The following is a 26,642-nucleotide window of genomic DNA, read 5'->3' as shown; positions in this document are numbered from 1 at the left end:
GATATCACCATACTGATATAACCATACTGATATAACCATACTAATATAACCATACTGATATCACCATACTGATATAACTAACATGATATGACCATACTGATATCACCATACTGATATCACCATACTGATATCACCATACTGATATCACCATACTGATATCACCATACTGATATAACCATACTGATATAACCATACTGATATCACCATACTGATATAACGATACTGACCATACTGATATCACCATACTGATATCACCATACTGATATCACCATACTGACCATACTGATATAACCATACTGATATCACCATACTGATATCACCATACTGATATAACGATACTGACCATACTGATATCACCATACTGATATCACCATACTGACCATACTGATATAACCATACTGATATAACCATACTGATATAACCATACTGATATCACCATACTGATATAACCATACTGATATCACCATACTGATATAACCATACTGATATCACCATACTGATATAACCATACTGATATCACCATACTGATATCACCATACTGATATCACCATACTGACCATACTGATATAACCATACTGATATCACCATACTGATATCACCATACTGATATAACCATACTGACCATACTGATATAACCATACTGATATCACCATACTGATATCACCATACTGACCATACTGATATAATCACCATACTGATATCACCATACTGATACTGATATAACCATACTGACCATACTGATATAACCATACTGATATAACCATACTGATATAACCATACTGATATCACCATACTGATATAACTAACATGATATGACCATACTGATATCACCATACTGATATAACCATACTGACCATACTGATATAACCATACTGATATCACCATACTGATATCACCATACTGACCATACTGATATAACCATACTGATATCACCATACTGATATAACCATACTGATATAACCATACTGATATAACCATACTGATATCACCATACTGATATAACCATACTGATATCACCATACTGACCATACTGATATCACCATACTGATATAACCATACTGATATCACCATACTGATATCACCATACTGATATAACCATACTGACCATACTGATATCACCATACTGACCATACTGATATCACCATACTGATATCACCATACTGATATAACCATACTGATATCACCATACTGATATCACCATACTGATATCACCATACTGATATCACCATACTGATATAACTAACATGATATGACCATACTGATATGACCATACTGATATCACCATACTGATATAACCATACTGATATCACCATACTGATATCACCATACTGATATAACCACACTGATATCACCATACTGATATCACCATACTGATATAACCACACTGATATCACCATACTGATATCACCATACTGATATCACAATACTGATATCGCCATACTGATATAACCATACTGATATCACCATACTGATATCACCATACTGATATCACCATACTGATATCACCATACTGACCATACTGATATCACCATACTGATATAACCATACTGATATAACAATACTGATATAACTAACATGATATGACCATACTGATATCACCATACTGATATCACCATACTGATATAACCATACTGATATCACCATACTGATATCACAATACTGATATCGCCATACTGATATAACCATACTGATATCACCATACTGATATAACCATACTGATATCACCATACTGATATCACCATACTGACCATACTGATATCACCATACTGATATAACCATACTGATATAACAATACTGATATAACTAACATGATATGACCATACTGATATCACCATACTGATATCACCATACTGATATAACCATACTGATATCACCATACTGATATCACCATACTGATATAACCATACTGATATCACCATACTGATATCACCATACTGATATCACCATACTGATATAACCATACTGACCATACTGATATAACCATACTGATATCACCATACTGATATAACCATAATGACCATACTGATATCACCATACCTATATCACCATACTGATATCACCATACTGACCATACTGATATAACCATACTGATATCACCATACTGATATCACCATACTGATATCACCATACTGATATAACCATACTGATATAACCATACTGATATCACCATACTGATATAACTAACATGATATCACCATACTGATATCACCATACTGATATCACCATACTGATATAACCATACTGATATAACCATACTGATATAACCACCATATCTGATATAACCATACTGATATCACCATACTGATATCACCATACTGATATAACGATACTGACCATACTGATATCACCATACTGATATCACCATACTGACCATACTGATATCACCATACTGATATCACCATACTGATATCACCATACTGATATAACGATACTGACCATACTGATATCACCATACTGATATCACCATACTGACCATACTGATATAACCATACTGATATAACCATACTGATATAACCATACTGATATCACCATACTGATATCACCATACTGATATAACCATACTGATATAACCATACTGATATAACCATACTGATATCACCATACTGATATCACCATACTGATATCACCATACTGACCATACTGATATAACCATACTGATATCACCATACTGATATCACCATACTGATATAACCATAATGACCATACTGATATAACCATACTGATATCACCATACTGATATCACCATACTGACCATACTGATATAACCATACTGATATCACCATACTGATATAACCATACTGATATAACCATACTGATATCACCATACTGATATAACTAACATGATATGACCATACTGATATCACCATACTGATATAAACATACTGATATAACCATACTGATATCACCATACTGATATAACGATACTGACCATACTGATATCACCATACTGATATCACCATACACCCTTCACCGAATGTGAATACATTCAAGGTCCCAGAAACCAATGGGTTGGGCCAGAGACAGTGTGTGTGTGTATCAGTGTGTGTATCAATAATATAATAATAATATATGCCATTTAGCAGACGCTTTTATCCAAAGCGACTTACAGTCATGTGTGCATACATTCTACGTATGGGTGGTCCCGGGGATCGAACCCACTACCCTGGCGTTACAAGCGCCATGCTCTACCAACTGAGCTACAGAAGGACCACGATACACACTGTGTGTGTATCAGTGTGTGTATCAGTGTGTGTATCAGTGTGTGTGTATCAGTGTGTGTATCAGTGTGTGTATCAGTGTGTGTGTGAGTATCAGTGTGTGTATCAGTGTGTGTGTGTATCAGTGTGTTTGTGTGTGTTTGTGTGTGTATTAGTGTGTGTGTGTGTATCAGTGTGTGTGTGTGTGTGTGTGTGTGTGTGTGTGTGTGTGTGTGTGTGTGTGTGTGTGTGTGTGTGTGTGTGTGTGTGTGTGTGTGTGTATCAGTGTGTGTGTGTGCGTGTGTGTGTATCAGTGTGTGTGTGTGTATCAGTGTGTGTATCAGTGTGTGTGTGTGTGTGTGTGTGTATCAGTGTGTGTGTGTATCAGTGTGTGTGTATCAGTGTGTGTATCAGTGTGTGTGTGTGTGTGTGTGTATCAGTGTGTGTGTGTATCAGTGTGTGTGTATCAGTGTGTGTGTATCAGTGTGTGTGTGTGTGTGTGTGTGTGTGTGTGTGTGTGTGTGTGTGTGTGTGTGTGTGTGTGTGTGTATCAGTGTGTGTGTGTGTATCAGTGTGTGTGTGTGTATCAGTGTGTGTGTATCAGTGTGTATCAGTGTGTATCAGTGTGTGTGTGTGTGTATCAGTGTGTGTGTGTGTGTACCAGTGTGTGTATCAGTGTGTGTGTGTGTATCAGTGTGTGTATCAGTGTGTATGTGTATCAGTGTGTGTATCAGTGTGTGTGTGTGTGTATCAGTGTGTGTATCAGTGTGTGTATCGGTGTGTGTGTGTGTGTGTGTGTGTGTGTGTGTATCAGTGTGTGTATCAGTGTGTGTATCAGTGTGTCTACTCTTACCCTGCATGTTCATGGCAGCCACACGGCCCTTGCCTGAGGGGGCCGAGCCCTTGGGGGCGGAAGAGGGGGGGATGATGGATTCTCTGTGGTGCTTCATCTTCTCCTGGTTCACCCTGAGAAGAGGAGAGGAGTTAAGGGGAGCTGGGCACCCCCATTATAAACCAGGGCCCCTACATAACATAACAATGGAAATATCCCTATACTATACGCCCCCCTACACAAAATGTTTTTAAAAGAGACGTCAGGCCTCTTTAAGAGGTAAGGGTTCTTACTTCAAGGTCTGTGGTCGTATCTTCTTCCCATGTTTGCTGTCCCCCAGAGCGCTGTCGATGTCTGCATGGACCATCTCTGCCTGTAGGGGGAGACAGAGACAAAAGACTAGAGATTATTATTATTATTAGAGCAGAGTCGATGTCTGCATGGACCATCTCTGCCTGTAGGGGACAGAGACAAAAGACTAGAGAATATTATTATTATTAGAGCAGAGTCGATGTCTGCATGGACCATCTCTGCCTGTAGGGGACAGAGACAAAAGACTAGAGAATATTATTATAATATAATATAATATATGCCATTTAGCAGACGCTTTTATCCAAAGCGACTTACAGTCATGTGTGCATACATTCTACGTATTAAAAATAAATAGAGAATATTATTAATTATTAAAAATAAAAAATTGTCTTGGAGAAGGAAGACTTGGAAGATGTATTATTGTTGGACATATTAATTATCTGTTAATTAAAACAGTCACACTTTAGCTCTGTTTTCTATAGGACTTCAATGGAGACTTCTGCTTCCTACGTCGCTAGCCTGGATAATGTCTGTAGTGCATAGAGATAACGGTGACCCACCTCCACCTCGTCGCAGTGGAAGAAGTGAATGTCGGGTCTGTGCTGTTCAGTGTCTTGACACACCAGCAGAAGGACGGATGGATACCTGGTCTGATTCAACACTGTCTGGCAGTGGTGGATAGTAGGCAGGGGAAAGTTCTCCAACTCTTCCTGTGAGGGTGGCGAGGAGGGAGAGAGAGAGAGAGAGGGGGAAGGGGAGGGAGGGAGAGAGAGAGAGAGAGAGAGAGAGAGAGAGAGAGAGAGAGAGAGAGAGAGAGAGAGAGAGAGAGAGAGAGAGAGAGAGAGAGAGAGAGAGAGAGGAGAGAGAGGGAGAGAGAGAGAGGGAGAGAGAGAGAGGGGAGGGGGAGAGGGGAGGGAGGGAGGGGGAGGGAGAAGGAGAGAGAGATGGGGAGGGAGGGAGGGGGAGAGGGGGAGGGAGAAGGAGAGAGAGAGGGGAGGGAGAGAGAGAGAGAGAGAGAGAGAGAGAGAGAGAGAGAGAGAGAGAGAGAGAGAGAGAGAGAGAGAGAGAGAGAGAGAGAGAGAGAGAGAGAGAGAGAGAGAGAGAGAGGGGGAGAGGGGAGGGAGGGAGGGGGAGGGAGAGAGAGAGAGAGAGAGAGAGAGAGAGAGAGAGAGAGAGAGAGAGAGAGAGAGAGAGAGAGAGAGAGAGAGAGGGGGAGAGAGAGGGAGAGAGAGAGAGAGGGAGAGAGAGAGAGAGAGGGAGAGAGAGAGAGGGAGGGGGAGAGGGGAGGGAGGGAGGGGGAGGGAGAAGGAGAGAGAGATGGGGAGGGAGGGAGGGGGAGAGGGGGAGGGAGAAGGAGAGAGAGAGGGGGAGGGAGAGAGAGAGAGAGAGAGAGAGAGAGAGAGAGAGAGAGAGAGAGAGGGAGGGAGAGAGAGAGGGGGAGGGAGAGACAGAGGGGGAGGGAGAATGAGAGAGGTTATTCCATATCCAATGCGTCATCAGTTATCTCACCATGAAGGTCTAAAGGTCGACAGATCTGTGGCTCAGAAAGACATGTCCACATAACACAGGAATATGATGTTTGTGACATCACATAACCAGAACAACTGTAGACTAGGACTGGTTATAACTATAGCACTACGTAGGACTGGTTATAACTACAGCACTACGTAGGACTGGTATAACTACAGCACTACGTAGGACTGGTTATAACTACAGCACTACGTAGGACTGGTTATAACTACAGCACTACGTAGGACTGGTTATAACTACAGCACTACGTAGGACTGGGTATAACTACAGCACTACGTAGGACTGGTATAACTACAGCACTACGTAGGACTGCTATAACTACAGCACTACGTAGGACTGGTATAACTACAGCACTACGTAGGACTGGTATAACTACAGCACTACATAGGACTGGTATAACTACAGCACTACATAGGACTGGTATAACTACAGCACTACATAGGACTGGTATAACTACAGCACTACATAGGACTGGTATAACTACAGCACTACGTAGGACTGGTATAACTACAGCACTACGTAGGACTGGTATAACTACAGCACTACGTAGGACTGGTATAACTACAGCACTACATAGGACTGGTATAATTACAGCACTACATAGGACTGGCATAATTACAGCACTACGTAGGACTGGTATAACTACAGCACTACATAGGACTGGTATAATTATAGCACTACATAGGACTGGCATAATTACAGCACTACATAGGACTGGTATAATTACAGCACTACATAGGACTGGTATAATTACAGCACTACATAGGACTGGCATAATTACAGCACTACATAGGACTGGCATAATTACAGCACTACGTAGGACATTATCACAACTATAGCACTACGTAGGACATTGTCACAACTATAGCACTACGTAGGACTGGCATAATTACAGCACTACGTAGGACTGGCATAATTACAGCACTACGTAGGACTGGCATAATTACAGCACTACGTAGGACTGGCATAATTATAGCACTACATAGGACTGGCATAACTATAGCACTACGTAGGACTGGCATAATTACAGCACTACGTAGGACTGGCATAAGTATAGCACTACGTAGGACTGACATAACTATAGCACTACGTAGGACTGGCATAATTACAGCACTACATAGGACTGGCATAACTATAGCACTACGTAGGACTGGCATAATTACAGCACTACGTAGGACTGGCATAATTACAGCACTACATAGGACTGGCATAACTATAGCACTACGCAGGACTGGCATAATTACAGCACTACGTAGGACTGGCATAATTACAGCACTACGTAGGACTGGCATAATTACAGCACTACATAGGACTGGCATAACTACAGCACTACATAGGACTGGCATAACTACAGCACTACATAGGACTGGCATAACTACAGCACTACATAGGACTGGCATAACTATAGCACTACATAGGACTGGCATAACTATAACACTACATAGGACTGGCATAACTACAGCACTACATAGGACTGGCATAACTACAGCACTACATAGGACTGGCATAACTACAGCACTACATAGGACTGGCATAACTATAGCACTACGTAGGACTGGCATAACTACAGCACTACGTAGGACTGGTATAATTATAGCACTACGTAGGACTGGCATAACTATAGCACTACGTAGGACTGGCATAACTACAGCACTACGTAGGACTGGCATAAGTATAGCACTACGTAGGACTGGTATAGTTATAGCACTACGTAGGACTGGTATAACTACAGCACTACATAGGACTGGTATAATTATAGCACTACATAGGACTGGCATAATTACAGCACTACATAGGACTGGCATAATTACAGCACTACGTAGGACTGGTATAACTACAGCACTACATAGGACTGGTATAATTATAGCACTACATAGGACTGGCATAATTACAGCACTACATAGGACTGGTATAATTACAGCACTACATAGGACTGGTATAATTACAGCACTACGTAGGACTGGCATAATTACAGCACTACATAGGACTGGCATAATTACAGCACTACGTAGGACATTATCACAACTACAGCACTACGTAGGACTGGCATAATTACAGCACTACGTAGGACTGGCATAATTACAGCACTACATAGGACTGGCATAATTACAGCACTATGTAGGACATTATCACAACTATAGCACTACGTAGGACATTGTCACAACTATAGCACTACGTAGGACTGGCATAATTACAGCACTACGTAGGACTGGCATAATTACAGTACTACGTAGGACTGGCATAATTACAGCACTACGTAGGACTGGCATAATTATAGCACTACATAGGACTGGCATAACTATAGCACTACGTAGGACTGGCATAATTACAGCACTACGTAGGACTGGCATAAGTATAGCACTACGTAGGACTGACATAACTATAGCACTACGTAGGACTGGCATAATTACAGCACTACATAGGACTGGCATAACTATAGCACTACGTAGGACTGGCATAATTACAGCACTACATAGGACTGGCATAATTACAGCACTACATAGGACTGGCATAATTACAGCACTACGTAGGACTGGCATAATGACAGCACTACATAGGACTGGCATAATGACAGCACTACGTAGGACTGGCATAATTACAGCACTACGTAGGACTGGCATAATTACAGCACTACGTAGGACATTATCACAACTATAGCACTACGTAGGACATTATCACAACTACAGCACTATGTAGGACATTATCACAACTACAGCACTACGTAGGACATTATCACAACTACAGCACTACGTAGGACATTATCACAACTACAGCACTACGTAGGACATTATCACAACTATAGCACTACGTAGGACATTATCACAACTATAGCACTACGTAGGACATTATCACAACTATAGCACTACGTAGGACATTATCACAACTATAGCACTACGTAGGACATTATCACAACTACAGCACTACGTAGGACATTATCACAAGTACAGCACTACGTAGGACATTATCACAAGTACAGCACTACGTAGGACATTATCACAAGTACAGCACTACGTAGGACATTATCACAAGTACAGCACTACGTAGGACATTATCTTCAAGTCAGAGCTCTAGAAAGAGGCCAGAGTTCCCGACTTGGAATTCCGAGTTGGATGATTGTTCGAAGCGTATTTTCCCAGACAGAACTCGTTTTCCTCCGAGTTCCCAGTTGTCTTGAACTCACTGAAGTATGAGATTTCCCAGTTCCAAGTTTCCTGTTGTTTTGAAGGTGGCAGAAGTTCATGCTGGATTGACAGCATGGCCAGTGTTTTCAACCTTATCTGGCCTGTGGTGTTGCATGTGCATGTTTATCCTTTTAAGCTTGGAAAAGGGACCCTTAAACACAGACGTGGACCACGCACCCTCTCCATCGAAGAGCAGGCAGAGGAAGCAAAACAGGGATTTCATTTGCAACATTTGCAGTTAGCCACTGATTCCTTCCAATCCACTCATTGTTGAATTGGTGATTTCCAACTTGTTGTGTAATGTCTATGTCCAATGGCCGATGAGCACCGATACGTTTTATCTATAATCTCTCTTCATATGACAAGGATTGAAAAGGATTTGCCAGTAGATTGACGACGTGCTTCATGGTGAATGGTAGCTAAGATTGTGAAAGTATGATGTTGACATGATCAGTCCAATCAAAGCTACTGTAGATGTCACATGGATGTGACATCATTTTATCTGTGGCCAATGACCTTCTTGGATGGGCACTTCTAATGTAACTCTATGGCAGCACCCAAGCGGGCTTGAACTGCCTAGCTCTCCCTGTAGATTTTGCGGTGACGCTGTGTCCACCACGAGTGACAGAACACTGAGCCAATCACGGCGTAACTAGAGAACATGACCAACCCCTACTCTCTGTATTTTCTGCTGGCTTCTCCACCACCACAGAAAGCACTGAGCTGAAACGCCTGCATTCTGGAGCTGCCTTACTTTTATCTATACTATCTCTTCGTAAGGATTGAAAATGATTTACTGAAGAAAACAAAACCGATACCATGTTTGTATGTGACTTTATCTTTAACTCAATATTATATTTAGCCCAGAATGACGGGGCACCACTGAATATACTATACATATATAACTCCATACAACTACATATAACTACATACATAACTACATACAACTACATATATAACTACATACAACTCCATACAACTACATAGGTCAGGATAAAAACTCTTTAATAGTTGGTCTTTAATAGTTGGTCTTTAATAGTTGGTCTTTAATAGTTGGTCTTTAATAGTTGGTCTTAAAACCAGTGCCTTTTTACATTTGTTTTATTTAACCAGGTCAGTAAAGAACCATTTCTTATTTATAATAGCGGCCAACCAAAAGGCAAAAGGCCTCCTGCGGGGACGAGGGCCCCGGGATTACACATTTAAAATATAGGACAAAACACACATCACAACAAGAGAGACAACACAACACTACATAGGAGACCTAAGACGACAACATAGCAAGTCAGCAACACAACAACATGGTAGCAACACAACAACATGGTAGCAACACAACATGACAACAACATGGTAGCAACACAACATGACAACAACATGGTAGCAACACAACAAGACAACAACATGGTAGCAACACAACATGACAACAACATGGTAGCAACACAACAAGACAACAACATGGTAGCAACACAACATGGTAGCAACACAACATGACAACAACATGGTAGCAACACAACAAGACAACAACATGGTAGCAACACAACATGACAACTAGCATGGTAGCAACACAACATGACAACAACATGGTAGCAACACAACATGACAACAACATGGTAGCAACACAACAGGGTAGCAACACAACATGACAACAACATGGTAGCAACACAACATGGTAGCAACACAACATGACAACAACATGGTAGCAACACAACAAGACAACAACATGGTAGCAACACAACATGACAACTAGCATGGTAGCAACACAACATGGCAACAACATGGTAGCAACACAACATGTCAACAACATGGTAGCAACACAACATGACAACAACATGGTAGCAACACAACATGGTAGCAACACAACATGACAACAACATGGTAGCAACACAACATGTCAACAACATGGTAGCAACACAACATGACAACAACATGGTAGCAACACAACATGGTAGCAACACAACATGACAACAACATGGTAGCAACACAACATGTCAACAACATGGTAGCAACACAACATGACAACAACATGGTAGCAACACAACATGACAACTAGCATGGTAGCAACACAACATGACAACAACATGGTAGCAACACAACATGTCAACAACATGGTAGCAACACAACATGACAACAACATGGTAGCAACACAACATGGTAGCAACACAACATGTCAACAACATGGTAGCAACACAACATGACAACAACATGGTAGCAACACAACATGGTAGCAACACAACATGTCAACAACATGGAAGCAACACAACATGACAACAAAACATGGTACAAACATTATTGGGCACAGACAACAGCACAAAGGGCAAGAAGGTAGAGACAACAATACATCACGCTAAGCAGCCACAACTGTCAGTAAGAGTGTCCATGATTGAGTCTTTGAATGGAGAGATAAAACTGTCCAGTTTGAGTGTTTGTTGCAACTCATTCCAGTCGCCAGCTGCAGTGAACTGAAAAGAGGAGCGACCCAGGGATGTGTGTGCTTTGGGGACCTTTAACAGAATGTGACTGGCAGAACAGGTGTTGTATGTGGAGGATGAGGGCTGCAGTAGATATCTCAGATAGTGGAGGGGCAGTGAGGCCTAAGAGGGTTTGTTGCAGATCGTTCCAGTCGCTGTGTAACTGGAATGGAACTTACAACGTTCTTTACCTACAGGATATGTTGTTGCCCAGCAACTGTTTTCCTACGTTAGGAATGTGCATATCCCTCACGCTTCACAGTCTTACCCGTGTGTGTGTGTGTGTGCAAGTCTTACCATGTGTGTGTGTGTAAGTCTTACCGTGTGTGTGTGTCTGTGCAAGTCTTACTGTGTGTCTGTGCGTGTGCGTGTGTGTGTGTGTGCATGTAAGGCTTACCTGTGTGTGTGTGTCTGTGCAAGTCTTTCCGTGTGTCTGTGCGTGTGTGCGTGCGTGTGCGTGTAAGGCTTACCTGTGTGTGTGTGTGTCTGTGCAAGTCTTACCGTGTGTGTGTGTCTGTGCAAGTCTTACCGTGTGTCTGTGTGTGTGTGTGTGTGTAAGGCTTACCTGTGTGTGTGTGTGTCTGTGCAAGTCTTACCGTGTGTGTCTGTGCAAGTCTTACCGTGTGTCTGTGCGTGTGCGTGTGTGTGTGTGCGCGTGTAAGGCTTACCTGTGTGTGTGTGTGTGTCTGTGCAAGTCTTACCGTGTGTGTGTGTCTGTGCAAGACTTACCGTGTGTCTGTGCGTGTGCGTGTGTGTGTGTGCGCGTGTAAGGCTTACCTGTGTGTGTGTGTGTGTGTGTGCAAGTCTTACCGTGTGTGTGTGTCTGTGCAAGTCTTACCGTGTGTCTGTGCGTGTGCGTGTGCGTGTGTGTGTGCGTGTAAGGCTTACCTGTGTGTGTGTGTGTCTGTGCAAGTCTTACCGTGTGTCTGTGTGTGTGTGTGTGTGTGTGTAAGGCTTACCATGTGTGTGTGTGTGTGTGTGTGTGTGTGTGTGTGTGTGTGTGTGTGTGTGTGTGTGTGTGTGTGTGTGTGTGTGTGTGTGTGTGTGTGTGTGTGTGTGTGTGTGTGTGTGTGTGTGTGTGTAAGGCTTACCTGTGTATCAACATCCAGTAGCCGTACAGCCTTGTCCCTGACCTGAAGCAGCATCTCCTGGGTCCAGATCTTCTCTTTGGAGTCCAGCAGCACCAGCTTCTTAATGGCATCGTCCACTGTGGCAATGGACTCTGTCTTGTCCATCATGAAGGTGGACAGGTGCTGTGGGGGGGAGAGAGGTTTAGATAACAAACAGGAAGAGGACTGGTCTTGTCCATCATGAAGGTGGACAGGTGATGTGGGGGGGGTTTAGATAACAAACAGGAAGAGGACTGGTCTTGTCTATCATGAAGGTGGACAGGTGCTGTGGGGGGAGAGGTTTAGATAACAAACAGGAAGAGGACTGGTCTTGTCCATCATGAAGGTGGACAGGTGCTGTGGGGGGGGGGGTTAGATAACAAACAGGAAGAGGACTGGTCTTGTCTATCATGAAGGTGGACAGGTGCTGTGGGGGGGGTTAGATAACAAACAGGAAGAGGACTGGTCTTGTCTATCATGAAGGTGGAGGGGGTTAGATAAACACATTCATAGCTCAGAGCCTAATGAATTTAATTAAATTGACTGATTTCCATATATGAACTGTAAACTCAGTAAAATCTTTGAAAATGTTGCATGTTGATTTAGATTTTTGCTCAGTATATATGTGAGTATACATATATCAGTATATACATATATATATACACATACAGTTGAAGTCGGAAGTTTAGCCAAATACATTTAAACTCGGTTTTTCACAATTCCTAAAATTGAAATCAAGTAAAAAGTCCCTGTTTTAGGTCAGTTAGGATCACCACTTCATTTTAAGAATGTGAAATGTCAGAATAATAGTGGAGAGAATTATTTATTTAAGCTTTTATAAATAATTTTGCACGCCCAATTTTTCAGTTTTTGATTTGTTAAAAAGTTTGAAATATCCAATAAATGTCGTTCCACTTCATGATTGTGTCCCACTTGTTGATTCTTCACAAAAAAATACAGTTTTAAATCTTTATGTTTGAAGCCTGAAATGTGGCAAAAGGTCGCAAAGTTCAAGGGGGCCGAATACTTTCGCAAGACACTGTAGATAGAGATAGAGAGAGAGAGAGACCTGGGCCCTGAAAGTAAATAATGGTGTTCCAGAAAAAAAAGTCCAGTTACCATAGTTACCACAACTATTAATTCCATCTAGACACCGTTGCCCTGGAAACTATAGAACTATGGCAACTAACTACACCTACCTCGACCTAACCAACAGGTAACATCCACAAAGCTGTGAATGACGTAAGAGACGAGGCAAGAAAGGCCTTCTACGATATCAAAAGGAACATAGAACTCGACATCCCAATTAAGAGCTGGCTAAAAATACTCCAAATCAGTTGTAGAACCCATTGTTGCCCTCTATGGTTGTGAGGTTTGGGCTCCGTTCACCTACCAGGAATTCACAAAGTGGGACAAACACCCAATTGAGACTTTGTATGCAGAATTCTGCAAAAAATATACAACTCAAACCCCCAAACAAGGTAAGCAGACCAGAAATAAGACTATACCCACTAGTTAACAAAATTCCAGAAGAGAGCTGTTAAATTCTACAACCACCTAAAAGGAAGAAATACCCGCACATTTCACCACAGAGAGAGCTGGTTCTGTGGCTCTGTTCACAAACAAAATTAGACCCAAACAAATTATGAGAAAGCAAAAAGATAACTATTTATCACACTGGAAAGAATCAACCAAAAACAGACTCCGAAATGAAGAAAATCCTTGACTATGTAGAGATTTTCTAATAGCCTTGCTATTGAGAAAGGCCGCCGTAGGCAGACATGGCTCTCAAGAGAAGACAGGCTATGTGCTCACTGCCCACAAAATGAGGTGGAAACTGAGCTGCACTTCCTAACCTCCTGCACAATGTATGACCATATTAGAGACACATATTTCCCTCAGATTACACAGATCCACAAAGAATTTGAAAACAAATCCAATTTAGAAAAACTCCCATATCTACTGGGTGAAATTCCACAAGATTTGTGACCTGTTGCCACGAGAAAAGGGCAACCAGTGAAGAACAAACACCATTGTAAATACAACCCATATTTATGCTTATTTATTTTCCCTTGTGTACTTTAACCATTTGTACATTGTTATAACACTGTATAAATATATATAATATGATATTTGTAATGTCTTTTGAAACTTCTCTATGTGTGTTTAGTGTTAATTGTTATTGTTTATTTCACTTTAGCATATTCACTTTATATATTATCTACCTCACTTGCCTTGGCAATGTTAACACGTTTCCCATGCCAATAAAGCCCCTTGAATTGAATTGAGAGATAGGTGTGTGTGTAGAGAGACAGGGAGAGAGAGTGTGTGTGTAGAGAGACAGGGAGAGAGAGGTGTGTGTAGAGAGACAGGGAGAGAGAGGTGTGTGTAGAGAGACAGGGAGAGAGAGGTGTGTGTAGAGAGACACGGAGAGAGAGGTGTGTGTAGAGAGACAGGGAGAGAGAGGTGTGTGTAGAGAGACATGGAGAGAGAGGTGTGTGTAGAGAGAGAAAGAGAGGTGTGTGTAGAGAGAGAGAAAGGTGTGTGTAGCGAGACAGGGAGAGAGAGCTGTGTGTAGAGAGAGAGAGAAAGGTGTGTGTAGCGAGAGGTGTGTGTTTATCCTAGCAGTGTGTGTGTGTGTGTGTGTGTGTGTGTGTGTGTGTGTGTGTGTGTGTGTGTGTGTGTGTGTGTGTGTGTGTGTGTGTGTGTGTGGTGTGTGTGTGTGTGTGTGTGTGTGTGTAGAGAGAGAGGTGTGTTTATCCTAGAATTAATCTCTAGCTGTGTGTGTGTGTGTGTGTGTGTGTGTGTGTGTGTGTGTGTGTGTGTGTGTGTGTGTGTGTGTGTGTGTGTGTGTGTGTGTGTGTGTGTGTGTGTGTGTGTGTGTGTGTGTGTGTGTGTGTGTGTGTGTGTGTGTGTGTGTGTGTGTGTGTGTGTTATCTGTGATTGCTCTGGAGTCTGATAATAGAAGGTAATAATATTAGTTCATATCCAACCTGTGGACTGGACACACGTGGTTCATAGGTCAAACACCAACTGCTACCAGCACAACAGTTTGAAGGGATCTGTTGGAGCGGTATGCAAATTGTGTTTCCGGGATGATATGAGTCATGACCAGCCTTTCAAAGCACGTCATGGCTACAGATGTGAGTGCTACGGGGCGGTAACTATTTAGGCAGGTTACCTTTGCTTCCATGGTCACAGGGACTACGGTGGTCTGCTTGAAACATCTAGGTTTTACAGACTAGGTCAGGGAGAGGTTGAAAATGTCAGTGAAGACAAATGCCAGTTTACATATCTGTAAATGATGTCTGAGTGTTGGAGTGTTCCCCTGGCTCTCTGTAAATGATGTCTGAGTGTTGGAGTGTTCCCCTGGCTCTCTGTAAATGATGTCTGAGTGTTGGAGTGTTCCCCTGGCTATCTGTAAATGATGTCTGGGTGTTGGAGTGTTCCCCTGGCTCTCTGTAAATGATGTCTGAGTGTTGGAGTGTTCCCCTGGCTATCTGTAAATGATGTCTGAGTGTTGGAGTGTTCCCCTGGCTCTCTGTAAATGATGTCTGAGTGTTGGAGTGTACCCCTGGCTCTCTGTAAATGATGTCTGAGTGTTGGAGTGTTCCCCTGGCTATCTGTAAATGATGTCTGGGTGTTGGAGTGTTCCCCTGGCTCTCTGTAAATGATGTCTGAGTGTTGGAGTGTTCCCCTGGCTATCTGTAAATGATGTCTGAGTGTTGGAGTGTTCCCCTGGCTCTCTGTAAATTATGTCTGAGTGTTGGAGTGTTCCCCTGGCTCTCTGTAAATGATGTCTGAGTGTTGGAGTGTTCCCCTGGCTATCTGTAAATGATGTCTGAGTGTTGGAGTGTTCCCCTGGCTATCTGTAAATGATGTCTGAGTGTTGGAGTGTTCCCCTGGCTCTCTGTAAATTATGTCTGAGTGTTGGAGTGTTCCCCTGGCTCTCTGTAAATGATGTCTGAGTGTTGGAGTGTTCCCCTGGCTATCTGTAAATGATGTCTGAGTGTTGGAGTGTTCCCCTGGCTCTCTGTAAATGATGTCTGAGTGTTGGAGTGTACCCCTGGCTCTCTGTAAATGATGTCTGAGTGTTGGAGTGTTCCCCTGGCTCTCTGTAAATGATGTCTGAGTGTTGGAGTGTTCCCCTGGCTCTAGGTAAATGATGTCTGAGTGTTGGAATGTTCCCCTGGCTCTCTGTAAATGATGTCTGAGTGTTGGAGTGTTCCCCTGGCTCTCTGTAAATGATGTCTGGGTGTTGGAGTGTTCCCCTGGCTGTCTGTAAATGATGTCTGAGTGTTGGAGTGTTCCCCTGGCTATCTGTAAATGATGTCTGAGTGTTGGAGTGTTCCCCTGGCTCTCTGTAAATGATGTCTGGGTGTTGGAGTGTTCCCCTGGCTCTCTGTAAATGATGTCTGAGTGTTGGAGTGTTCCCCTGGCTATCTGTAAATGATGTCTGGGTGTTGGAGTGTTCCCCTGGCTCTCCATAAATTTAAAAAACAAGAAAATGGTGCCGTCTGGTTTGCTTAATTTAAGGAATTTGAAATTAATTATACATTTACTTTTCCAACTTAACTTAAGTATTTTTCAAACCAAATACTTTTAGACTTTTACTCAAGTAGTATTTTAATGGGTGACTGACATTTATTTGAGTTATTTTCTATTAAGGTATCTTTACTTTTACTCAAGTATGACAACTGGGTACTTTTTCCCCCACTGATCTCAGGGACTTTAACAATAGCTCCAGCTATTCGTTTGAGAGTGGTTTCCTTACCCTTCCACTTTAAAGCAAACCAAGTGGTCTAACGTGAGAATGAAGGACTGTCCCTTTAAATCCCCTCTCTGAATCACGCCACATGCTCTACCCACGTTAGATAAATGTTGTGGTCGGTGAGGTAACTGGACTGATTGCTTTATTACAACTCTGTGACCTTAAATGGCATCAAACATTAACCCATGTATGTGCCAACCGACCTTTGTGTTATGGGGAAGGGAGAGACAACACACTATAGTTCATTTCAGTGGATTTATAAACGCATTCAAGGGAAAGAAGGAAACTAGCGATACATAAATCAACCCAGAGTTCAGCTTCTAGGACAGAAATCCCCCCCCCCCATTACAAGTGCCCCCCATTACAAGTGCCCTCCCCACATTACGAGTGCCTCCCCCATTACGAGTGCCTCCCCCCACATTACGAGTGCCTCCCCCCACATTACGAGTGCCTCCCTCCCACATTACGAGTGCCCCCTCCCCATTAAGAGTGCCCCCTCCCCATTACGAGTGAAAGGCCAACAGACGTCATTGTGATTCTCTACGGTCAAATAAACCCGGAGACAGAAAGCAGAAGAGGGGAACTGGGTTTTACCTCCACGTGGTACTGAGACGTCTCCTGCATGATGACATTGGAGTTGGAGTATTTCTTACGTTGCTCTGTAAAGTAAAAAAAACAAAAAAACATTTTAGGTTTATGAATAGCAGGTCTGTTAAATACCAAACCTGACACACCTGCTGTCGTATCCACGGTTACACCGTATCCACAATAGAAAGGTTATATCCATAGCGACTGTGAGAAGCCTGCCCTGGTTATTCACTGACCTCGGGACCACATGTTCTGTTGCTCTGAGCCCAGGTATACTTTACAGGTGTACTGGTAGAGAAGACAGAGATACGATATGGAGGGACAGAGAGGAAACGAAAGCAAACAGAGTAGTGAGAGAGAGAGAGAGAGAGAGAGAGAGAGAGAGAGAGAGAGAGAGAGAGAGAGAGGAGGGTCAGAGAGAGAGAGAGAGAGACAGAGAGAGAGAGAGAGAGAGAGTCAGAGAGAGGGTCAGAGAGAGACAGAGAGAGGGAGGGTCAGAGAGGAAAGGAGAGCAAACAGAGTAGTGAGAGAGAGAGAGAGCGAGAGAGGGTCAGAGAGGAAAGGAAAGCAAACAGAGTAGTGAGAGAGAGAGAGAGAGAGAGAGAGAGAGAGAGAGAGAGAGAGAGAGAGAGAGAGAGAGAGAGAGAGAGAGAGAGAGAGAGAGAGAGAGAGAGAGAGAGAGAGAGAGAGAGAGAGAGAGAGAGAGAGAGAGAGAGAGAGAGAGAGAGAGAGAGAGAGAGAGAGAGAGAGAGCGAGCGAGAGAGAGAGAGAGAGAGAGAGAGAGAGGGAGGGTCAGAGAGAGAGAGAGAGAGAGAGAGAGAGAGAGAGAGAGAGAGAGAGAGAGAGGATAGAGATAGAGGACAGAGAGGAGGATAGAGAGAGAGAGAGAGGAGGACAGAGAGGAGGACAAGAGAGGAGGACAGAGAGGAGGATAGAGAGAGAGAGAGGACGATAGAGAGGAGGACAGAGAGGAGGATAGAGAGAGAGAGAGGAGGATAGAGAGGAGGACAGAGAGGAGGACAAGAGAGGAGGACAGAGAGGAGGATAGAGAGAGAGAGAGGAGGATAGAGAGGAGGACAGAGAGGAGGATAGAGAGGAGGACAGAGAGGAGGATAGAGAGGAGGACAGAGAGAGAGAGAGGAGGACAGAGAGGAGGACAGAGAGGAGAATAGAGAGAGAGAGAGGACAGAGAGGAGGACAAGAGAGGAGGACAGAGAGGAGGACAGAGAGAGAGAGGAGGACAGAGAGGAGGATAGAGAGAGAGAGAGGAGGACAGAGAGGAGGATAGAGAGGAGGACAGAGAGGAGGACAGAGAGGACAGAGAGATGGATAGAGGGGGTAAATCTAGTGGAGCTGCCAGCAGTAAGGAGGTGAAAGGCACACACACACACACACACACACACACACACACACACACACACACACACACACACACACACACACACACACACACACACACACACACACACACACACACACACACACACACACACACACCCTCTACTTTAACTGCATTGTAAAGGTGCAGGTCTTATTGCAAATAATTTGCAGATTGGAATTTGACCACGAGAATGCCAAACTGATCATTTTCAAACCTTTGGTATCCGATCACACGTCTCTACTATGTGTGGGAACAACATTTTCTGAAATTAAAATCACTTGGAGCTGATCCCCTGGTGTTGTCACACTCTTTTATGTCCAACAATGAAAACATCTTGCTCAGAAAACATCTTGCTCAGAAAACATCTTGCTCAGAAAACAACTTGCTCAGAAAACAACTTGCTCAGAAAACATCTTGCTCAGAAAACAACTTGCTCAGAAAACATCTTGCTCAGAAAACAACTTGCTCAGAAAACAACTTGCTCAGAAAACATCTTGCTAAGAAAACATCTTGCTCAGAAAACATCTTGCAAAGAAAACATCTTGCTCAGAAAACATCTTGCTCAGAAAACATCTTGCTCAGAAAACAACTTGCTCAGAAAACATCTTGCTCAGAAAACATCTTGCTCAGAAAACATCTTGCTCAGAAAACATCTTGCTCAGAAAACATCTTGCTCAGAAAACATCTTGCTCAGAAAACATCTTGCTCAGAAAACATCTTGCTCAGAAAACAACTTGCTCAGAAAACAACTTGCTCAGAAAACATCTTGCAAAGAAAACATCTTGCTCAGAAAACATCTTGCTCAGAAAACATCTTGCTCAGAAAACATCTTGCTCAGAAAACAACTTGCTCAGAAAACAACTTGCTCAGAAAACAACTTGCTCAGAAAACAACTTGCTCAGAAAACAACTTGCTCAGAAAACAATGGGAGGTAAAAATATCTAAATAAAGGCGTTTGCGGGCGTCCAGTTGGGGACCTGATCTAAAGGACGTTACTAAACCAGCTCCAAGAGACCCTGATCTAAAGAACATTTAGTAAACCAGCTCCAGGAGACCCTGATCTAAAGGACGTTACTAAACCAGCTCCAGGAGACCCTGATCTAAAGGACGTTACTAAACCAGCTCCAGGAGACCCTGATCTAAAGGACGTTACTAAACCAGCTCCAGGAGACCCTGATCTAAAGAACATTAGTAAACCAGCTCCAGGAGACCCTGATCTAAAGAACATTAGTAAACCAGCTCCAGGAGACCCTGATCTAAAGGACGTTACTAAACCAGCTGTGGTCAACTACACATGACTAATATAATTATACGTTGGAGATAGAAAACACCAGCTAAGACTAACACCATGGTTTATCGTCCACAAGCGAAAGACTCTGGAACACCGAGTAGGATTGGGGTTGAAGATCAGGCACTACAGACATTACAGGTGTGTGTGTGTGTGTGTGTGTGTGTGTGTGTGTGTGTGTGTGTGTGTGTGTGTGTGTGTGTGTGTGTGTGTGTGTGTGTGTGTGTGTGTGTGTGTGTGTGTGTGTGTGTGTGTGTGTGTGTGCTGTGTGTGTGTGTGTGTGTGTGTGTGTGTGTGTGTGTGTGTGTGTGTGTGTGTGTGTGTGTGTGTGTGTGTGTGTGTGTGTGTGTGTGTGTGTGTGTGTGTGTGTGTGTTCGTGTGTGTGTGTGTGCTCGTGTGTGTGTGTGTGCTCGTGTGTGTGTGCGTGCTCGTGTGTGTGTGCTCGTGTGTGTGTGTGTGTGTGTGTGTGTGTGTGTGTGTGTGTGTGTGTGTGTGTGTGTGTGTGTGTGTGTGTGTGTGTGTGTGTGTGTGTGTGTGTGTGTGTGTGTGTGTGTGTGTGTGTGTGTGTGTGTGTTCCCAGCAGCTCTGCTTTACTTCCTTGACCAATGCTGTGACAGTGAGCCAATCACTGTTTGTTGTCTTGTTATCCAGATAAATGTTGTTACCTTTGGATTGTTTTGATGGAATGGCAGGTCGCCTAGCGACAGACCTAACACTCTCCAGAGAAAGAGATTCTTTCCTGGTCTAAATGAACATATACTATATTATAATACAGATCCTTTTCAAAAATGCATCGCAAAATGTAATTACCCAACGCACTGGGTTGAACCAACGTGGAATAGACGTTGAATTAACGTCTGTGCCCAACTACACAGTTACATAGTATAATTTACATAATATGTAGATAGTAATATCTGTCCAGTGTTTAGCATTTGGCAACTTTGTCCTCTAGTAATGTTGATCCAGTAATGTTACATGTGTGAGTTAGTGACTTATCGAGATCAAAAAACGATTATTCTGGTGAGAGGTCTAAAGGTTACAGCTGAACGCAGTCAGGTTTCAGCCCTTCCAGATCCACGGTCAACTCTCTGTTCTCTCTAGTCTACAGTCACCCTCCCAGATCCACGGTCAACTCTCTGCTCTCTCTAGTCTACAGTCCCCCTCCCAGATCCACTGTCAACTCTCTGCTCTCTCTAGTCTACAGTCCCCCTCCCAGATCCACTGTCAACTCTCTGCTCCTCTCTAGTCTACAGTCCCCCTTCCAGATCCACGGTCAACTCTCTGCTCCTCTCTAGTCTACAGTCCCCCTTCCAGATCCACGGTCAACTCTCTGCTCTCTCTAGTCTACAGTCCCCCTTCCAGATCCACGGTCAACTCTCTGCTCTCTCTAGTCTACAGTCCCCCTCCCAGATCCACGGTCAACTCTCTGCTCTCTCTAGTCTACAGTCCCCTTCCCAGATCCACTGTCAACTCTCTGCTCCTCTCTCTAGTCTACAGTCCCCCTCCCAGATCCACTGTCAACTCTCTGCTCTCTCTAGTCTACAGTCCCCCTCCCAGATCCACTGTCAACTCTCTGCTCCTCTCTCTAGTCTACAGTCCCCCTCCCAGATCCACGGTCAACTCTCTGCTCTCTCTAGTCTACAGTCCCCCTCCCAGATCCACTGTCAACTCTCTGCTCCTCTCTAGTCTACAGTCCCCTTCCCAGATCCACTGTCAACTCTCTGCTCCTCTCTCTAGTCTACAGTCCCCCTCCCAGATCCACGGTCAACTCTCTGCTCTCTCTAGTCTACAGTCCCCTCCCAGATCCACTGTCAACTCTCTGCTCTCTCTAGTCTACAGTCCCCCTCCCAGATCCACTGTCAACTCTCTGCTCCTCTCTCTAGTCTACAGTCCCCCTCCCAGATCCACGGTCAACTCTCTGCTCTCTCTAGTCTACAGTCCCCCTCCCAGATCCACGGTCAACTCTCTGCTCTCTCTAGTCTACAGTCCCCTCCCAGATCCACTGTCAACTCTCTGCTCTCTAGTCTACGGTCCCCCTCCCAGATCCACGGTCAACTCTCTGCTCTCTCTAGTCTACAGTCCCCCTCCCAGATCCACGGTCAACTCTCTGCTCCTCTCTCTAGTCTACAGTCCCCCTCCCAGATCCACGGTCAACTCTCTGCTCTCTCTAGTCTACAGTCCCCCTCCCAGATCCACGGTCAACTCTCTGCTCTCTCTAGTCTACAGTCCCCCTCCCAGATCCACGGTCAACTCTCTGCTCTCTCTAGTCTACAGTCCCCCTCCCAGATCCACTGTCAACTCTCTGCTCTCTCTAGTCTACAGTCCCCCTCCCAGATCCACTGTCAACTCTCTGCTCTCTCTAGTCTACAGTCCCCCTCCCAGATCCACTGTCAACTCTCTGCTCCTCTCTCTAGTCTACAGTCCCCTCCCAGATCCACTGTCAACTCTCTGCTCTCTCTAGTCTACAGTCCCCCTCCCAGATCCACTGTCAACTCTCTGCTCCTCTCTCTAGTCTACAGTCCCCCTCCCAGATCCACGGTCAACTCTCTGCTCTCTCTAGTCTACGGTCCCCCTCCCAGAAGTTTCAACACATTCATATGAAGATTGTTGCTTTCCCTTTCTAATCTCTACATAACATGTTGACAAACTCACTGTGGAATGTAATAACTTCAAATGTAGTATTTCTGTTTGAATAGTATTTTTATATATATATATATATCTATATATATATTTTTTTATTTTTTAAATTTTTACCTTTATTTAACCAGGCAAGTTGTAATGTAGTTCGTCTGTTGTTTGTAGAAAGTCAGACCGAAATGCAGCGTGTAGGTTACTCATGACTTTTAATGAAGCTAATGCAGTACATGAAATAACTGAGAATACAAAACAACAAACGAGTGAAACTAATTACAGCCTATCTGGTGACTAACACTAAGACAGGTACAATCACCCACGAAATACAACGTGCACTCAGGCTGCCTAAATACGGTTCCCAATCCGAGACAACGAGAATCAGCTGACTCCAATTAGGAATCGCCTCAGGCAGCCAAGCCTAACTAGACACACCCCTACTAATACACACTCCTAATTAATACAAACCCCAATACAACATATAAACCCATGTCACACCCTGGCCTACCCAAACATATAACAAACACAAGATACAATGACCAAGGCGTGACAGAACCCCCCCCCCCTAAGGTGCGGACTCCGGGACGCACCTCAAGAGCATAGGGAGGGTCCGGGTGGGCATCTGTCCATGATGGCGGTTCTGGCTCGGGACGTGGACCCCACTCCATAAATGTCCTAGTTCCTCCCCTTCGCGTCCTAGGATAATCCACCTTCTCCGCCGACCATGGCCTAATAGTCCTCACCCTGATCCCCACATAACAGAGGGGCAACTCAGGATAGAGGGGCAACTCAGGATAGAGGGGCAACTCAGGATAGAGGGGCAACTCAGGATAGAGGGGCAACTCAGGATAGAGGGGCAACTCAGGATAGAGGGGCAACTCAGGATAGAGGGGCAACTCAGGATAGAGGGGCAACTCAGGATAGAGGGGCAACTCGGGACAGCGGGGCAGCCCGGGACAGAGGGGCAGCCCGGGACAGAGGGGCAGCCCGGGACAGAGGGGCAGCCCGGGACCGAAGCAGCCCGGTACTGAGGGGAAGCCCGGTACTGAGGGGAAGCCCGGTACTGAGGGGAAGCCCGGTACTGAGGGGAAGCCCGGTACTGAGAGGAAGCCCGGTACTGAGAGGGAGCCCAGTACTGAGAGGAAGCTCAGTACTGAGAGGAAGCGCAGTACTGAGAGGAAGCTCAGGCAGGTAGTAGGCTCCGGTAAATCCTGGCTGGCTGGTGGACCTGGATGATTAAGGTTGTCTGGCCGATCTAGAAGATTTTGGTAGACTGGCACTTCTGGCGGATCCTGGCAGACTGGCACTTCTGGCGGATCCTGGCAGACTGGCACTTCTGGCGGATCCTGGCAGACTGGCACTTCTGGCGGATCCTGGCAGACTGGCACTTCTGGTGGATCCTGGCAGACTGGTGACGCTGGGCCGACTGGCGGCGCTGGGCAGACAGGAGACTCCGGCAGCGCAGGAGAGGAGAACAGCTCTGGTTGCGCTAAACAGGCGAGGCGCACTGGAGGGCTGGTGCGTGGTGCTGGAACTGGTGGTACTGGCGCGAGGACACGCACAGGAAGCCTGGTGTGGGGAGCTGCTACCGGAGGACTGGTGTGTAGAGGTGGCTCTGGATAGACCGGACCGTGCAGGCGCACTGGAGCTCTAGAGCACCGAGCCTGCCCAAGCTTCCCTGGCTCGATGCCCACTCTAGCCCGGCCAATAGGAAGAGCTGGTATGTGCCTCACCGGGCTATGCTCCCGCACTGAAAACACCGTGCGCTCCATAGCATAACACGGTGCCTGCCCGGTCTCTCTAGCCCAACGGTGAGCACAGGGAGTATGCGCAGGTCTCCTACCTGGCATAACTATTCTCCCTTCTAGCTCCCCCCCAATAATTTTTTTGGGCTGTTTTTCCGGTTTCCTTGCCAACCGTGTTATCTCGTATCGTCGGCTCCTATCTCCCGCTGCCTCTGCTCTCCTTAGTGCCTCCACCTGTTCCCATGGGAGGCGATCTCTTCCGGCCAATATCTCCCCCCAAGTGTAACAACCTTTACCATTCAATACGTCTTCCCATGTCCATTCTCCAAATAATTCATCCTCCCTTTGCTGCTCCAGCTGTCGCTGCCTGTTTAAACCAGCGCCTCTCCGTTTTGCCCGGCGTGTCTTTTTCGTTGATTCGATTTGCCTGTAACCCTCTTCGCATTGCTGTAGGGAATCCCAGGCGGGCTCCTGCACATGCCCTGGGTCGGCCGCCCACCTGTCGATTTCTTCCCACGTAGTATAATCCATATCGTCCTCCTTCAGATCCTGCCAGTTCACACGCTGCTCGGTCTGTGAATCGTGGTGGGCGATTCTGTAATGTAGTTCGTCTGTTGTTTGTAGAAAGTCAGACCGAAATGCAGCGTGTAGGTTACTCATGACTTTTAATGAAGCTAATGCAGTACATGAAATAACTGAGAATACAAAACAACAAACGAGTGAAACTACTTACAGCCTATCTGGTGACTAACACAAAGACAGGTACAATCGCCCACGAAATACAACGCACACTCAGGCTGCCTAAATACGGTTCCCAATCCGAGACAACGAGAATCAGCTGACTCCAATTAGGAATCGCCTCAGGCAGCCAAGCCTAACTAGACACACCCTTACTAATACACACTCCTAATTAATACAAACCCCAATACGAAATACAACATATAAACCCATGTCACACCCTGGCCTACCCAAACATATAACAAAAACACAAAATACAATGACCAAGGCGTGACACAAGTCAGTTAAGAACAAATTCTTATTTTCAATAACGGCCTACTGGGGAACAGTGGGTTAACTGCCTTGTTCAGGGGAACAGTGGGTTAACTGCCTTGTTCAGGGGAACAGTGGGGTTAACTGCCTTGTTCAGGGGAACAGTGGGGTTAACTGCCTTGTTCAGGGGAACAGTGGGGTTAACTGCCTTGTTCAGGGGAACAGTGGGGTTAACTGCCTTGTTCAGGGGAACAGTGGGTTAACTGCCTTGTTCAGGGGAACAGTGGGTTAACTGCCTGGTTCAGGGGAACAGTGGGTTAACTGCCTGGTTCAGGGGAACAGTGGGTTAACTGCCTGGTTCAGGGGAACAGTGGGTTAACTGCCTGGTTCAGGGGAACAGTGGGTTAACTGCCTGGTTCAGGGGAACAGTGGGTTAACTGCCTGGTTCAGGGGAACAGTGGGTTAACTGCCTTGTTCAGGGGAACAGTGGGTTAACTGCCTTGTTCAGGGGAACAGTGGGTTAACTGCCTTGTTCAGGGGAACAGTGGGTTAACTGCCTTGTTCAGGGGAACAGTGGGTTAACTGCCTTGTTCAGGGAACAGTGGGTTAACTGCCTTG

The 26,642-nt window shown here is 44.8% G+C and overlaps 1 protein-coding gene across 8 annotated transcripts in view; it reads right to left on the bottom strand.

Moving 5' to 3' along the window:
• Window positions 1-26,642, bottom strand: part of LOC124037453 (epidermal growth factor receptor kinase substrate 8-like protein 2) — a 155,818-nt gene that overhangs the window by 72,665 nt on the left and 56,511 nt on the right. For 6 of the 8 annotated variants that reach the window (XR_006839190.1, XM_046352167.1, XM_046352166.1 and 3 more), the window contains 5 exons: window positions 17,996-18,060; window positions 12,613-12,774; window positions 4,902-5,051; window positions 4,323-4,402; window positions 4,051-4,163 (listed from right to left, as the gene is read on the bottom strand). Coding sequence is in view for 7 of the 8 variants with exons in the window: in XM_046352167.1 (XP_046208123.1) it covers window positions 4,051-4,163; window positions 4,323-4,402; window positions 4,902-5,051; window positions 12,613-12,774; window positions 17,996-18,060 (570 nt within the window). In the remaining variant the exon portion in view is untranslated. Of the gene's footprint in view, window positions 1-4,050; window positions 4,164-4,322; window positions 4,403-4,901; window positions 5,052-12,612; window positions 12,775-17,995; window positions 18,061-18,135; window positions 18,380-26,642 lie in introns of those variants that run through there. The other 2 variants (XM_046352168.1, XM_046352171.1) reach the window with 2 other exon arrangements.

This window comes from Oncorhynchus gorbuscha, linkage group LG06, assembly GCF_021184085.1.
Source record: "Oncorhynchus gorbuscha isolate QuinsamMale2020 ecotype Even-year linkage group LG06, OgorEven_v1.0, whole genome shotgun sequence".
Taxonomy (NCBI): domain Eukaryota; kingdom Metazoa; phylum Chordata; class Actinopteri; order Salmoniformes; family Salmonidae; genus Oncorhynchus; species Oncorhynchus gorbuscha.
Note: the sequence above shows the minus strand (reverse complement) of the source record. Positions and strands in the feature narration are given on the sequence as shown.